General features: G+C 44.3%; 1 protein-coding gene across 2 annotated transcripts in view; it reads right to left on the bottom strand.

Moving 5' to 3' along the window:
- cfap99 (cilia and flagella associated protein 99) overlaps positions 1 to 17,639 on the bottom strand; it is a 154,477-nt gene that overhangs the window by 30,514 nt on the left and 106,324 nt on the right. For both annotated transcript variants that reach the window (XM_080182517.1, XM_080182519.1), the window contains 3 exons: positions 10,938 to 11,026; positions 900 to 1,104; positions 71 to 212 (listed from right to left, as the gene is read on the bottom strand). In XM_080182517.1, the coding sequence (XP_080038643.1) occupies positions 71 to 212; positions 900 to 1,104; positions 10,938 to 11,026 (436 nt within the window). The remainder of the gene's footprint in view (positions 1 to 70; positions 213 to 899; positions 1,105 to 10,937; positions 11,027 to 17,639) is intronic.

The raw sequence follows: 17,639 nt of genomic DNA on the forward strand, positions 1-17,639 counted from the left end.
GGGAGTCTAGATTTTAAAAAGGGAAAAAGCCATAGCATTCCACAAAGTGAATTATGTTTCCTTCACTTACCCATCTTCTGTTTTCCTTCCTGAATTTTCAATTTTTGCTGCTTTGTGTTGTGACGTCCTTTTATCACCCGTTCCACCAGTTCTTTTGCCTCCTTCTCTTTCCGTAGTCTGTCCTCCGTATATTTCTGCATCATTTCTGCGCTCTGGAATGATAGATATTTCGGTTATAAAAAGACTTGTGTTCTTTGAGGAGTACAGAACGATAACATCTTCCTAGCTTATTTTTATTGAGAGTTAAACTATTGAATTTAAAACATTCACCCTTGGTGTTGAATTTTAAGGGTAGCAAGCAATTGGCTCTCGCCATCCAGAGAATCGATGCCAAATGTGCAGCCACTGACTCTCTAAGTTCCACTGCCATTTAATGCTCATTTGAATATTGACTGCAGTCAACAGGACGTACATCCATCCTTGGAAGGAAGTCATGCCCATGAGCACTGTTGGCTAATCTTCAGTCCGGCTAGGCGCAGTGCTGCAGTGGTCAGAAGTGGTACTCCAGCGTTCTGCCTGGGATGAAGTACGGGACCTTTGAAAAGGTAAATCTCAGAGACAGGAGGGTAGAGCACACCTGGGGAGGTTGGGGAAGGGGCAATCGTGGTGTTGGGGTTAGATCAGGAAGGGAGAGAGTTCCAGAGCTCCAATGTCCCCACGTATTCATATATGTGACAAATGTCACTTTCCCATCTTCCTTGCACCCTTTCTCGCCAGCTCAAAAATTAAGGCTGGGCACTACAAGGCCATTAAATGGCCACTACGGTCTCGATAGGTGAATATCCATTACAGTTCAATACATTGATTATTTAACATGATGCGACACAGTGACTCAGTACCTCCTCTTTCTGCAGAGCTGCTTTCTTCCTGTTCTCCTCAATTCTTGCTTCCCGTGCCAAAATCACATCTTCCAAGAGAATCTTTCCTTCAAGACAACGGCGTTGTGCATCTGCCAGCTGTTGTTCTATCAACTCTTCATCCTTTTTCTTCTGCAATTCGTTAAATTTGGAGGGATCATGGCCTGCTTCTATTAGCTGATCAATTCTGGAATGGCCACATTAGAAATTCTTGTCATTGTCTTTAATAGTAGAAGAACATCCAATTATTGAGCTAATCACAGAAATGTCAGCACAAAAGTAGGTTATTTGCTCAAATGTGCCTGTCCCAATATCAAGTGGGATTATATTCGGTGTCATAATAACAACCATATGAATTATCGCAGTCTCCTGGGGCAGGATTTTCCAGCCCCGCTAGCCCCAAAACCAGAAAATTCTGCCCATAGTCAATAGACCTCTTCATGGTCTGTCCCCCACCCACTTGGATTCCCATGGTGGGCGGATGGGAAAATTCCCCTGATGGTGTTAGTTGTTCAGTCACATCCAGAGTGGAGTTGGGATTGCTAGCATTTCTTAGCAAGTGTTTCTGCTGTGGGTAATTCTCCTTTCTTAAAGAGCACACACTATGGATTTTCTCTAACTACAACCAAATTCTATTGGACCACATCATTTAATTTATCTCGGCTGATATCAGCTAGCCTACTTCCAGAAAGTTTCACTGTTAGAACTACAGACAATTATACTTATGTTCATAGAATCATAGAATCCCTACAGCACAGAAGGAGGCCATTCGGACTGTACTGCATTGACCATAATCCTGTCCAGGCCCTACTCCCGGAAGTCCATGCAATTTGGAATCAATTTAGCACGGCCAATCTACTGAATCCGCACATCTTTGGACTATGAGAAGAAACCGGAGCACACAGAAGAAACCCATGCGGTCAAAGGGAGAACATGCAAACTCCACGCAGATAGCGACCCAAGGCCAGAATTGAATCTGGGGTCCTGGCACTGTGAAACAGCAGTGCTAACCAGTGTGCCACTGTATTGCCCTTCTTTGTGACTTTTCTGTAGCTTCAAAATCTAATTTGTTAAAACAGCACTGGAGCAAAGTTCCTCTGAAAAGTCAACTCTGAGGTATTGTTTCTCATTGAAGAGGCTCCTTGGTTTTGCAATCCTCACAGAGTGAAGCACAGTATGATAAAGCTCAGGGGAAGGCCTTTTGCCCCATCAAGCCTGTGCCAGCGGTTTGATAAAGCTATCCTTAGCCCTAATTTCACTCCCTTGGTCTTTTCATGTAACCGTACAAGTGTTTGTCTCTTCAGAAAATTACGAATGAATCTGCTTCCACCACCCTGCCAGGCAGTGTATTCCAGAACACAACAACTGTCTTAAATCCCTGTCTTCAGACTTGATAGCATTTCTGCCAGTGGAAACAGTTTGGTTACTTTACTCAGTAAAAACCATTCATGAATTTACACACAGTTCCATGAAATCTCACTGTAGTAGCATAGCCTTTTAATGGGCAGCGGGGAGGTGTGGGGTGCAGGAGCAGGAGGGGAACTGTTTCTTTAGGTATACCTAAACTGTTTACATATACATAGACGATCTGGAGAAAGGGGTAACAAAATTTGCTGATGACACGAAGATGAGTGGAAAAGTGAGTTGCGTGGAGGACACGGAAAGTCTGCAGAGAGATCTGGATAGGCTGAGTGAGTGGGCGAGGACCTGGCAAATAGAGAATAACGTTAGCAAATGTGAGGTTATTCACTTTGGAAGAAATAATAGTAGGATGGAATATTATTTAAATGGTAAAACGTTGCAGCATGCTATGTGCAGAGGGACCTGAGGGTCCTTGTGCACGAATCGCAAAAACTCAGTCTGCCGGTGCAGCAGGTGATCAAGAAGGCGAATGGAATGTTGGCCTTTATCGCGAGGGGGATAGAATATAACAGCAGGGAGGTCTTGCTGCAACTGTACAGGGCACTGGTGAGGCCGCAGCTGGAGTATTGTGTGCAATTTTGGTCGCTGCACTTGCGCAAGGATATATTGGCCTTGGAGGGAGTGCAGAGGAGGTTCACTAGGCTGATACCGGAGATGAGGGAGTTGGACTATGAAGAGAGACTAAATAGACTGGGTCTGTACTTGTTGGAGTTTAGAAGGATGAGGGGGGGATCTTATAGAGATGTATAAGATAATGAAGGGGATGGATAGGGAAGAGGTAGAGAGATTCTTCCCGCTCAGAAAGGACAGCAGGACTAGAGGGCACAGCCTCAAGATAAGGGGGGGGCGCAGTTTAGAACGGAGTTGAGGAGGAACCTCTTCACTCAAAGGGTGGTGAATCTCTGGAATTCTCTGCCCATTGAAGTGGTGGAGGCTACCTCGCTGAATATATTTAAGTCACGGGTAGATAGGTTTCTGATAGACAGGGGAATTAAGGGTTATGGGGAGAAAGTGGGAAAGTGGAACTGATCCACTTCAAATCAGCCACGATCTTATTGAATGGTGGAGCAGGCTCGAAGGGCGAGATGGCCTACTCCTGATCCTGTTTCTTATGTTCTATATATGATTGGGCTAGACCCTCTGGATCTTCTTCGTGGAAAGCTGAGCCAATCACCAGGGCAGCTCGTACCAGAGGTGGAGGAAGGACTCGCAGTTGGAGCCAGAGAGTAGAGCAGTCGTGTTGTAACTGTGTCCGACCCTGTTATATATATTATTCTTATCACTGGCAATAAAGCTTTTGTGGATTCATGCCACGTCAAATTGCCAAAGATCATTGGCGATGAGGCAAAAAATAAAAGTAATTGAAATTTGCAGTGTCTAGCTAGAGGGGGAGGAGACTTGAGCATCGAGAATACAAAGAAGTAAGAGGGAGTAAGGTACATTTATTTAGCACAATGTCTGTAATCAGAAAAAAATCGAGCTGTTTGTCCCCGATGTAAACAACTGGGGACGGTTTATAGAAAGACCATGTTACTTTCTTGTAGCGAATGAAATAACAGCTGAAGAAAATAAAAGATTATTTTGCTTACAGTTTATGGCCCACAGACCTACAGCTCAGTGAGAATATTAACATAGCCAAATGCTCCAGAGACAAATCTTATCAAAAAAATTCAAAGTCCAGAACGAGCAGGAAAACAGAGTTTCAGAAGCATTCTTTTGGTGAGGCCAACAGTGGAATCTTATGACATTATGCAATAAAAATCCCTCGATCTGATTTCCACAGTTAGGGGAAAGGGCAGGGCCGAAATCACCTGAAGGTTGGCTGATCTCAGCAGAGGATGCCTCTGCGCATGTGGAGATTTCTGTGCTCTGAATGCAGCAGAGACATGTCATTGCCTCTGCTGCTGTCAGCTTGCCTCTGTGGCTCAAACCCAACTCTCCCTCACTATCACAGGGCCCACCGGATGCTCATGAGCCTTCACCTCCTCGCTCCAGCAATTGGACCGACTGTGGCTGAAACCACCAGACCCCCTCATCCTACCAATCATTGTGGCAGAATGCGCAGTGGTCCCCCTCCACTGAACAGCCCATCCTCAATCTGGCACTGCCCCGTCATTTGGCCCTGCCCCTCAGGCTTCATACCTTGGTACTACTGCCAGTGTGCCAGGCTGCAGTACCAAGCTGCCACACTGGCAGTGCTAGGCTGGCACTGCTCAAGGGGCACCCACCTGACCCCGATCTCCTGGAGGCCGGGGCGGGGGGGCGGGGGGGGGGGGTGCTCAATGAGTTCTACTAGTGACAGTCACATTATAATTCTGACTGATTTTGTTGCATACTGTGCATTCTGTTGCATACTGTACTCGTTAGAGTTTAGAAGAATGAGGGGAGATCTCATTGAGACGTATAAGATGATGAATGGGATGGATATGATAGAGGTGGAGAGGCTCTTCCCGCTCAGAAAGGACAGTAGGACTAGGGGGCACAGCCTCAAGATAAAGGGGAGGCGGTTTAGAACGGAGTTGAGGAGGAACTTCTTCACTCAAAGGGTGGTGAATCTCTGGAATTCTCTGCCCGTTGAAGTGGTGGAGGCTGCCTCGCTAAATATTTTTAAGACGCAGGTTGATAGGTTTTTGATAAGAGAGGGGATTAAGGGTTATTGGGAGAGGGCAGGAATGTGGAACAGAGACATGACAGATCAGCCATGATCTTATTGAATGGCGGGGCAGGCTCGAAGGGCTAGATGGCCTACTCCTGCTCCTATTTCTTATGTTCTTATACATTATTCTTATTGTTGAGGTGGTACAATGTTTAGCATTGCTGCATCACAGTGCCAGGGACCTGGGTTTGATTCCTGGCTTAAGTCACTTCACTGCACATTCCTTCCTGTGTCTGTGTGGGTTTTTTCTGGGTACTCTGGTTTCCTCCCACAGTCCAAAAGACATGCTGGTTTAGCATTGACCATGCTAAATTTCCCCTCATTGAACCAAACAGGTGCCGGAGTGTGGCGACTAGAGAATTTTCACAGTAACTTCATTGCAGTGTTAATGAGACAGGTACAATTTTGTCGTTAAGATGGATATATAGGGATATGGGTCAAACATAGGCAATTGGGGCTAGCTTAATGGTTAAAAACTGGGCGACATGGACAAGTTAGGCCTAAAGGCCTGTTTCCATGCTGTAACTATGACCTGATCTGCCAACCAGTTTTTCTCATAACCACGCAGAGTTATAAATATCCCAGTAAAAATAAACAACCCCCCCTTCCTTTAAGCAACAATAAAAAGACTCCTCCAGACAAACCAGTGCCATGATGAAAAAAACAGCTGAAGCCAAAAAGGCTTGCTTACAACTGCAGAAACATGATTTAGGAAAAAAATCTCTTAAAGATACACAAACATCATTTCCAATAGGCTGAAGCACCATTTGGGTTAAACAATGATAATTTATTTTGGTGGGTCAGATGGTCAAACTAATTGCAGTTGAACATGTGGCCTAGACCTAAGGTCCGTCCTAAGTTAGTTAATCTCAGTGGAGTGACTGGAGGGCACCACAATTATTTTCAGGACAACTGGGTTAGTGTGATGAAACTTACCATAACCTGGGGTTGGAGGTTGAGAACTCCAGTTCCCAGTGAGCATTGGGCCTTTGTTTACATGCTGGCTAGGGGGTGGCCGCACAAGTGTCGTCCATTTATTTGACTTTCTTCAGGCTGGGAAGTCGTCCTGCATGCCAGCACAGGAGCAAGGTCAGATGACCTGATCCAGAGTGCCATTACCAAGTAGGTGCCCCAGGGAGTAGCACATGGGAAGGAGACAAGCAGAAAGTCCCATTCCAGAGAGGGGAACAGAGAGAGGTCCTAAAAGGAAATTCCAGATAAGGAACAAAGACATGTGTCAGGAGTAGATCCTGTTAAATGTATACCAAAGATCGGAGCAGAGAAATAGGCTTCAAATTAAAGGAGGTTGCAGTGAACTGACTTGAAGTGAAGTGGGCTTCAGAGAAGCCCAGAATGTCCAAGAAAACAACTGGATGTTGGTGATCCTGTGCCGTGGGCTGTTGGAAGAAAGAAACCGCAATGAAGCAGTGGAGTTCTGCTTGTCATTGCTGGAGATCTGAAATTCTGCTTGGAAGTTGACACTCAAGTGTCTCGAAAATCCAGATAGAAGGAATCTCAGAAGGCGTGACTGAAACTCTGCAGGTTGGGCCATTGTTGAAAGCACCCGAGTGGGAGCGACTTTTGGAAAGAACTCCAAAGCAAGATCTTCAAATGGAGACATTAGAAACTTGAAGCTGAAGTTTCAGTGAGATTGACTCTCAATGTGCCAAACATCTGGGTGTTGTGAAGAAATTCTTGGAAATTGCTGTGGTCGCACCTGTAATTTATTCAAAAATGTTCAATGTTTGTCACTGACCTAATAGCAAGAAGGAGTGCGTGTGCTGGCATCAGGAATAAGATGAGTGAATTTGCTACTTAATTTTGCATACATTTCCTGTGTGACTTAAGAACCCTGCCGTAAGCCTATGTCTGTGACACAGTCTCTATTTGAAACACTGCTAGCAGCAGGGGAACTGCAAACATGTCTCTAAAGATGAGGTGACCAGTTTAAGATGCTCCTCAGCTATTAGGGGCTTTTCAAGTGGGACAGTCAGTCATAAGAACATAAGTTCTAAGAGCAGAAGTAGGCCATCTGGTTCCTCAAGCCTGCTCTGCTACTCAACAAGATCATAGCTGATCTTTTCATGGACTCAGCTCCACTTACTCGCCCGCTCACCATAACCCTTAATTCCTTTACTGTTCAAACATTTATCAATCTTTGCCTTAAAAACATGCAATGAGGTCGCCTCAACTGCTTCACTGGGCAGGGAATTCCACAGATTCACAACCCTTGGTGTGAGGAAGTTCCTTCTCAACTCGGTCCTAAATCTACTCCCCCTTATTTTCAGGCTATGTTCCCTAGTTCTAGTTTCATCCGCCTGTGGAAACAATTTCCCTGCTTCTATCTTATCTAGTCCCTTCATAATCTTATATGGTTCTATAAGATCTCCTCTCATACTTCTAAATTCCAATGAGTATAGCCCCAGTCTACTCAGTCTGTCCTCGAGGTATAATTTAGAGGGAAGTTTTTCACACAGAGGGTTGTGGGGGTATGGAATGCACTGCCAAGTAAGGTGGTGGAGGCAGGCACAGAGGACATGTTTAAGGTGTACTTAGATAGACACATGAGCGAAATAGGGATGGAGGGATATAGGAGATTGTTTTAAATAAGGATCAGAGCCTTGGGACGTTCCTGGAAATCAACTGTTACATGTGTTGATGTTTTTCTCTTTTACTCCACAGGTGTGTCGGTCCACCTTGTTGTCTAACGAGGGGCATACACGCGGTGGGTCGTGTGTGGGCTGCTCTTGGATGTTTCGAGAGTAGCCTAGTACTTCACGTTGTTTGTGTGTGCTTAAACTGGACCAGCAGATGGGCACCACGACAGCTCAGTGACTATCACTGTTTGCTGTGCAGATACACGGATATGGGCCAGTATCTGTGGGAGTTTGCGCATTCTCCCCGTGTTTGCGTGGGTTTCCTCCGGGTGCTCCGGTTTCCTCCCACACCCCAAAGATGTGTAACAAATTGTCCCTAAATTATTGTCCCCTCAATCTGGTTTCCAATGTGGGTGCCATAAGCATAGACATGGGTCAAGGGTGGAAGAGGAAAAGCACAATGTTAAAATGGCGGTGCGGGCTCGTTGGGCCAAAGGTCCTGTTTTCCGTGCTGTCTTGTTCTTTGTTCTTTGTAAGCCAACCCTCTCAGCTCCAGAATCAACCTAGTGAATCTCCTCTGCAGCCCCTCCAATGCCAGTATATCCCTTCTCAAATAAGGAGACCAAAACTATACACAGGATTTCAGGTGTGGCTTCATTAGCACCTTATACGGTTTAACATAACCAAAGATTGACAGACAATTTTGTTCTTCTAAGAACAAACCACTCACTATTTCATTTTCAAATAATTTATACAGACACTATGGTCTGCTGCACAGTGATAACATTAACTGAACAGTTCTGTGGAAAACATACCATGTTTTTTCAAAGACTACTAGTTATACCGTTCAGCATCTGGCACAAGCGAGTCCAGCAAGTTCAAAAAATGGTTCACGAGGATCATTGAAATTGCTGGATGGGAAATGAGTAAGACGCATCCATTAAACTTTCTAACAACCAGGTAGTTACATGGCACAATGATAATGGAGTTCTGGACTAATTACAACAATCAATCGCAATCAGTCTACGCCAACTGTGTTTGGATAAATTCCTTGAGGCTTCATCACTTAACCTCCCACCCGTAGCCGTCCTGTCAGAACATTAGCCAAGATGGCAATGGTCTGAGAGCCAACATAAATAGGATGGGAGGTGATCCAGAGCTATCTCTACAACTTCCACCAGAGGCAGGGAGTTAAAATTGACCCTGCTGTACTTTTTATGACCAAGCACAATCTTTTCCAGCTGACTTTTAAAAAAAAATTTGATGGGACGTGGGAGTCACTGGCAAGGCCAGTATTTGTTGTCTATCCTCAATTGCCTTTGAACTGAATGGCTTGGGAGGCCATTTCAGAGGACAGTTCAGAGTCAACCATATTGCTGTGCTTCTGGAGTCACATGTAGGTCAGACTGGGTCAGGCCGGTTTATATAACAATCGATGATAGTTGTCATGGTCATGTTTTTAACAGCAACATTTTAAACTCAAGTTGGAACACAAACTGGGAAGCTTCCAGGTTCCATTGCTACTTGTGCTGAGTTAGCTGGTTTTCCAGCCTAGACAACCACAGAGCTACATTTATCCTTGGCTCTCCTATTTTAGGAGGCTGAAAAAAAAAAGCCAGGTTTCTGACTCCTGCCTGCAATTCCATGAGAAGGGCTGCAAACATTTCTTCGAGGTTTTATTTCATGACCTCCAGCTTCAACTGCAACCAACACCCTCACCACCCCACCTGCCACTCCCCCAACAAAAGTCAGTCTTTTCTCTCCCCTGGAATAAAATGAACCATATTGTTCGAAAAAAAAACATAAGTTTACTCATGCACCTGAGAGGAAATTAACCTTTAATTCTGGAGACTCCAGAGGATCTTGGAGATTGGCAAAACTACCAGTAACTCATGCTGAGAGTGTGAATGTGGTGAGGACAATAAAAGTTCAATGAGGAAGGTCCTGTGGTCAAATGGTTTGATGACATTTACTATCTGGTCTAATAACCTGGTCTTACAACTATACAAGGCATTGGTGATGTCACACCTGGAGTATCGTGCACAGTTTTGGCCCTCTTATTTGAGGAAAGATGTAGTGGCATTGGAGGCAGTTCAGAAGAGGTTCCAGAGATGAGAGGTTTGTCGTATGACAAAGAGATTGAACAGTTTACTTTCTGGAATTTAGAAGAATGAGGGGAGATCAAATTGCGGTATTCAAGATGATAAAAGATCTGGATAAAGTAGACGTGGAGCAGATGCTTCCTCTTGTGGGGAATTCTTGGATGAGAGGTCACAGTCTTAGGATAAGGGGTAACAAATTTAAACCAGTTGGGAGAAACTACTTCTCCCAAAGGTTGTGAATCTGTGGAATTTGCTACCCCAAAGTGCGGAGGATGCTGGAACAGTGAGTAAATTTAAGGAGGAGTTAGACAGATTTTTAATTGGTAATGGGTTGAAAGGTTCGGGGGAGGTTGAAAATGGGGATGAGAGCATATCAGCCATGATCGAATGATGGAGCGGATTTATTGGGCCAAATGGCCTAATTCTGCTCCTACAGCTTATGAACTAATGACTAAAGAATGGTCACTGTGAGAGGCAGTGAGGGAAGTTTGAATAAATACATCAGTGCACCAAGGCTGGTCATATTCATGTGACCTGTGATGTCATGATATGTAAATGTAGCATTGCAGCCATTTTATGCACTGCAATGAACATGCACCTACTTCCTGCCAAACCTTATCTGAACAAAGAATCAACACTGTCAACAAAATAGACAGGAATTGTGGACAATAAGTGTAGCTGAAGTGGTGGAACTCATTTAGCAGTGGTGAAACTCATTAGGATTTTGTAATAAATCAATGTTCTGAATAGGGTCGCCTACCCTCCAGGATTGGCCTGGAATTTCCAGCAATTGAAGACCAACCTCCAGGACACTACTGTGTGAAAAATCAGAAGGACATTTAAAAAAGATAGTTTTGAAAAATGTCCTTTGAACATTCTTCTTTACCAGACGTAAAAATATTGAAGTTGAAAATAATGGGGGGGGGAGCTGGTGGCAGTGAGGCTGTTTGGCAGACAGCCAAGCATTATCCAGTTGGGTAGTGAATCTGAAATAAAAACAGAAAAATATTGGAAAAACTATCAGCATCTGTGGACAGAGAAACAGAGTTAACATGTTGAGTCTGTATGACTTCTTTAGAGCTGAAGAGGGGTAGAAATGTGATGGATGGTATAGTTGGAGAGGGGCTGGAGAATATGGAGCAGAATAAAAGGTCAAGGATAGGTCGGAGTTCAGGAGAGATTGGCAAGGTGACATCTAAACCCAATATAAAAGCAGCTATAGAGAGCACGGAAGATGCCCTACCTTTGCAGTTCTTCTTTCACTCTGCGCTCGTAGAGAACATTCTCTCTCAGGATGGCTGCTGTGTTCAATTTTATTGGAATATTTTCCATCTGTTTGATGAGAGAAAATTTAATTCACTGTTTGCTCCCTCATTGTGTCAGTCCATGTTCAAAGCTTACCAGATACATGTCATGGCAACAATAACAACTCTGACAAATAATGAACTTCACTGAAAGAGAGAGAGCCATTTAACTCCAAATCTAGGTACAAAAGCAAAATGAAAAATACCTGGAAGAGATTGGAAATTAGTAAAACTGATCAAAGATAACTCAGATGGGCTGAATCTTGCTGAAGCAGGACATCTTGTAAACTTTTTCCTGCATCCTTCAAGGTGAGTTCTTTTTGCACCCTTTCGCTTGAGGTGCTGACTGATGATAGCATGGCTATGTTAATGAGGCATCTGGGACTTCAGTGAATGATGGGACCTGACACAGTGGTTAGCACCGCTGCCTTGCAGCACCAGGGACCTGGGTTTGATACCCAGCTTGGGTCCTGTCTGTGTGAAGCTTGCACGTTCTCCCCGTGTCTGCATGGGTTTCCTCTGGGTGTTCTGGTTTCCTCCCACAGTCCAAAAGACTTGCTGGTTAGGTGCATTGGCCATGCTAAATTCTTCCTCAGTGTACCCGAACAGGTGCCAGAATATGGCGACTAGGGATTTTCACAGTAACTTCATTGCAGTATTAATGTAAGCCTAGTTGTGACTAACAAATGAACATACTTATCTCTTGCACCAAGTAAATGTTATGACTCAAAAAAAATGAAGGATGATGAAGAAGAGGATGAATTAGAGTGAGATAATTACAGTTAAATCAAACAGCGGGAGAAATGTGAAAGGAGGGGAAAAAGATTGAAGGGAAGCAGAAAGAAAATGTTAGTAAAAATGTAGAAATGTTAATATTACAATTTGCTAAATGTTGGAATGAGATTCAACAATTTATATTCCCTCTGTGGGCTGAAAGGATTGACTGCATTAACAATTATTATGTTATTAGAGGTGTGGAGATGCTGGGATGGGTGCAGTAAGAAGTCTCACAACACCAGGATAAAATTCAACAGGTTTATTTGGTATCACAAGTGTTTGCATGGTCTCACTATGACAACGGATGAACAGACACCGTGCAACAATCACCAGGCAGGAGTGTTTCCTTCCTGTCGGGGAACACTTCAGCTGTCAAGGGTATTCAGCCTCTGATATTCGGGTAAGCGTTCTTCAAGGCACACCACGATGCAGAATCGCTGAGCAGAAACTGATAGCCAAGTTTTGCACACATGAGGATGGCCTCAATCAGGATCTTGTGTTCATGTCACAGTACATGTAATCCCCCGCCATTTGTCCTGGGCTTGCAAAATCTCACTAACTGTCCTGGCTTGAGACAATTCACACCTCTTTAACCTGCGCTTAACCCTCTCTCCACTTGCACTGTCGAGACCTGTAAAGATTTGACTACCCATAAAGACTCACTTTCCAACCATTATCTTGTAATTGAATCTGTGTCTATATATGCCCTGTTTGTGAACCCATTTTCCCATTCACCTGATGAAGGACCAGTGCTCTGAAAGCTCGTGATACCAAATAAACCTGTTGGACTTTAACCTGGTGCTGTGAAACTTCTTACTGTGCCCACCCCAGTCCAACGCCTGCATCTCCACATCATTCTTCTCATTGGCTCGCCACCTGATCTTTGACTGGTTAGCAGAGCCCTCACTCACCAGTTTGGGTGCCAAGTGGGGTTAATAATTGCATTCCAACCATTATCTTGCAACTGAGTCTCTGTTTATATATGCCCTGCTTGTGAACTCAAATCTCTGCTCACCTGAGGAAGGGGCAGCTTGTGAGACCAAATAAACCTGTTGGACCTTAACCTGGTGTTATGAGACTTCTTACCATGTTATTAAAAACATGCATAAGTCCTAACTTTCTGTGGCAAATTTAATGGAAAATAACATGCAAATCCAGCAAATTTTTAAATTTCGCCGGTAGGCTTAAGGAGTGCTACCATTGGTGCAAAGGAAATGGGAGAGTGGCATAAATCAAGCATGGTGTGGAGATGCAGCCATTGGACTGGGATAAACACAGTAAGAAGTCTCACAACACCAGGTTAAAATCCAACAGGTTTATTTCATAGCACAAGCCACTAGCTTTCGGAGTGCTGTCAGCCTAATCCAGTTCTGAGTGCCGCCCTTTAGGAAAGATGTGAAGGAATTAGAGAAGGTGCAGAAAAGATTCACAAGGTTGGTTTCAGGGATGAGGAACTTCAGTTATGAAAATAATTGAAGGATATAGAATTGTTCTTCTCAAAGTAAAGAAGGCTAAAAAGAGGTTTGATAGGAGTATTCAAAATCATGAGGGGTCTGGACAGAGTAGATTGGGAGAAACTGTTCCCATTGGTAAAAGGATAACGAGAGGGCACGGATTTAAAATGATCAATAAAATGAGCAAATTGGTATGAGGACCAACCTTTTTACACAGTGCGAGGTTAGGAATTGGAATGCACCAGCTGACGGATTGGTGGAGGCAGGTTCAGTTGAAAGGGAATTGGAGTGTTATCTGAAAAGGGAGAGTGTGCAGGGTCATGGAGAGAAGGTAGAAATGGGACAGGATGTGCTATTCATTCTGGTGTATTCATGATGGGCCAAGTAGCTTCCTTCTGAGCCACTGAGCTGTCCTTGCCTTCCTTCAGAGTCTACCCACCCCTTGGCCCCCAAAAAAATCTGGAAGTTGACAGGTTAGAGCCAGCTTCCTTCTGCAGTCAGGATTTCTCTCAATTTCTCCCCTACCTGCACCCAATCCCACATGCTCAGCCAGATTAAAATCTACCCCATAACATTTGTTTTCCTGTCTTTGTTTACTTCTCCCTCACAGTTGCTAGCAGAAAAGACTTTGTAAGAAGTCCCAGAACACCAGGTTAAAGTTCAATAGATTGAATGGAATCATGAGCTTTTGGAGCACTGCTTCACTCACCTGATGAAGGAGCAGTGCTCCAAAAGCTTGTGATTCCAAATAAACCTATTGGACTTTAACCTGATATTGTGAGACTTCTTATTGTGCCCATCCCAGTCCAATGCCGGCATCTCCACAGATAGAATTTTCAAAGAGCACACACTTTGTTCCAGCACCCTTGCACTCCTTCAAGCCCATATCTGAACAGGAATAAATATCTCAAAGCGGTATTTCCATTTGTGTGCAGTAGGCCATATGTAGAGGAGTCCTTGAAGGCCAGAATGGAACTTATCAAAAATTTATTGAACTTTTTCAACAGAGAGAGAAGCCACTCAGCCCATCATATGTGTACTGGCCGCAGTGGAGCCTAATCCCACTTTCCAACTCTTGGTCTGTTAGTTCCAGCACTTCAAGTACAGAACCAAATATTTTTAAATGTTATGTGGGTTTCTTTCCGGCAGTTGAGTTCCAGATCCACACCACCCTCTTGTTCACTCTATTTAGACCACTCAAATTTTATACACTTAATTAAGTCTCCCCTCAGCCTTCCCTCTTCCAAAGAGAACATTCCAATCTTTGCTCATAACTTCTCCAGTCCAGGCAACATGCTCAGAAATCCCACTTGCACCCTCCTCTAGTGCAATCACATCCCTCCTATAGTGTGGTGGCCAGAACTGCACACAGCACTTGACCTACAGCTCAACCAGTTTTTTATGCAGATACAGTATAACTTTTCTGCTCCTCCAATCTGTGCCTCAGCTAAGAAAGGCATGTGTCCTGTACTCCTTCTTATCCCTCTTATTTACCTTCAGGGATCTGTGGACATGCACTCCAAGGTTTCTGCATTCTGCTACACTTCTCAGTCTCCTACTATTCATTGTGTAAGGTGTTTAAGTCTTTCTCAACTGCACGTAGAATGAACTGGCTGCTTTAGAAAAAGTTAGGTAGGCGAGGTAATGTTAAGCCCTTCTATGCGAAGTGAATGACAAGTCTGCAAAAGAAGTGGTGGTGAATGTAAGCTTTGGTGATAGCCTAAGACAAATAAGAGAGAAGTGGAAGCTAATTTTATACCAAGGCCATAAGTAAGCTAACTCCCCAAAATAATTGCAGTTCTTTGTGATGGAGTGTCTTGCTTATTTTTCAGGAGCCTGTTGTTAACTTTTGGACCCTGGAAAGAAATTGGATTTCTTTCGGCCTTTGCTTGTTTTTTGGGTTGAGAAAGTAGAGGCGGGGGTGGAGAAGAAGATACCAGAATGATCAGGCACCTTAAGTGACATTTGCAAGTTATTCAGTTGCACAAAAATGGTTGTGGAAATCTGCACCTCTGCCTTCGAAAATGGATGTTGGTTTAATAGAAATTTCAAGTGTGCAATTTAATAGATTTTTGTTTGTATAAATAGTAAGGGTTATGCAGTAGTGGCTGGTAAATGGAGCTCAGGCACAAATCATGGGACTGAATGCCCTACTTCTGTTCCTAAACCCCTTTCCTGTGAGCAAAGGCAAGCCAGGCAGCTTCATTATAAAGCCTGAGAAAGCTGTGCCTCTCTCATGAATCAATAATTGGGTTGAGCAGCTGCCAGGCAGCTTTGAATACAGCTTATAAAGAGTACTCTCAGCTAAATAGGATCCACATCCGTTGCCAAATGAATATCAAGGCCTTTTGGCAATAAATTTGACTCATTGTCTCATGACCCCACATCTTAGGGCAGCGGGCCCATGGTTGGCAGTTTACCAGAGATGGTCAATTAAGAGGCAACCAGTGGGACCTCTGTCCAATGGAGGAAAATACCCCATCTTCCAGAGTTGCCAGCCCTATTAGAGGGCCAGTGTTAGAGGTGGTCAGTGCTGAACTCCTTGACAGAGTCAGTGCTAATGGTGGTCAATGCTGAAGCTGCAGCCTCAATAATGCCACTGTTAGAAGTGGCCACTGCTGAGACTATGGGACAAAGGACAGAGTGCTTCCATGTGGAGACACCCTCTAAGAGAAGGCAAGTTTTATTTTGTATTCTGCTGGTAGGAAGGGGTTGGGGGTAAGGTACACGTTCCATCGGCGATCCTGTTGCTGCGAGGGCCCACTTCTGCCATTAATGGATTCATTCAGAAGGGATCCACATCCCTGGGCAATCACTGGGAGGTCACCAACTCCACAAATACTGTTAATCTGTACACTCTGTGATCGATTATTTCACAAGTGGAAATAGTTTTCCCCTACCAACTCTATTCATAAGAATATAAGAAATAGGAGCAGGAGTAGGCCATCTAGCCCTTCGAGCCTGCCCCGCCATTCAATAAGATCATGGCTGATCTGAAGTGGATCAGTTTCACTTTCCCTCTTTCTCCCCATAACCCTTAATTCTGTCAAAAACCTATCTACCCGTGACTTAAATATATTTAGCGAGGTAGCCTCCACCACTTCAACAGGCAGAGAATTCCAGAGATTCACTACCCTTTGAGTGAAGAAGTTCCTCCTCAACTCCGTTCTAAACTGCACCCCCTTTATCTTGAGGCTGTGCCCTCTAGTCCCGCTGTCCTTTCTAAGCAGGAAGAATCTCTCTACCTCTACCCTATCCATCCCTTTTATGATCATATACGTCTCTATAAGATCCCCCCTCATCCTGCTAAACTCCAACGAGTACAAACCCAGTCTATTTAGTCTCTCTTCATAGGCTAACCCCCTCATCTCCGGTATCAGCCTAGTGAACCTCCTCTGCACTCCCTCCAAGGCCAAAATATCCTTGCGTAAGTGCGGCGACCAAAACTGCACACAGTACTCCAGCTGCGGCCTCATCAGTGCCCTGTACAGTTGCAGCAAGACCTCCCTGCTTTTATATTCTATCCCCCTCGCTATAAAGGCCAGTATCCCATTCGCCTTCTTGATCACCTGCTGCACCTGCAGACTGGGTTTTTGCGACTCATGCATAAGGACCCCCAGGTCCCTCTGCACCGTAGCATGCTGCAGCTTTTCGCCCTTTAAATAGTAATCCCTCCTACTATTATTTCTGCCAAAGAGGATAACCTCACACTTGCTAACATTGTACTCCATCTGCCAGGTCCTCGCCCACTCGCTCAGCCTATCCAGATCCCTCTGCAGACTTTCCACACCCTCCGCACAATTTGCTTTTCCACTCATCTTTGTGTTAGGGAGGGAGGGAGGGTTATCAGGGAGGGTGTCCACACCTCATGATGTTGAACGCCTCTATCAAATCTCTTCCCAGCCTTCTTATCTCCAAAGAAAAAAGTCCTAATATCTCCTATCTATCTTCAGAATTAAAGTTTCTCAAAGCTGGAACCATTTGTGTGATTCTTTCCTGCACTTACTCCAATGGTGTCACATTTTCAGAACTTTTTCTTTCATTCATTATGTGATGTGGAGAATGTTGACTGTATCAGCATTTATTGCTCATCCCTAATTGCATTTGAGGAGGTGGTGAGCTGCCTTCTTGAACCACTGCAGTCCATGTGAATAGGTTCATCAAGAGTGCTCTTAGGGAAGGAGTTCCAGGATTTTGACTTAGTGACAGTGAAGGAATAGCTGATACATTTCTAAATTAGGATGGTGAGTAGCTTGGAGGGGAACCTGCAGGTGATGCTGCCCTTGGTGGTAGAGTTTGTTGGTTTGGAAGGTGCTGCCTAAGGAGCCTTGGTGAATTCCTGCAATGTATTTTGTGCATGGTACATACTGCTGTTACTGTGCCTCAGTGTTGGAGGAAATAAATATTTGT

Source organism: Carcharhinus amblyrhynchos, unplaced genomic scaffold (assembly GCF_965287045.1).
Source record: "Carcharhinus amblyrhynchos unplaced genomic scaffold, sCarAmb.v2.hapA scaffold_61, whole genome shotgun sequence".
In the NCBI taxonomy this organism is placed as follows: domain Eukaryota; kingdom Metazoa; phylum Chordata; class Chondrichthyes; order Carcharhiniformes; family Carcharhinidae; genus Carcharhinus; species Carcharhinus amblyrhynchos.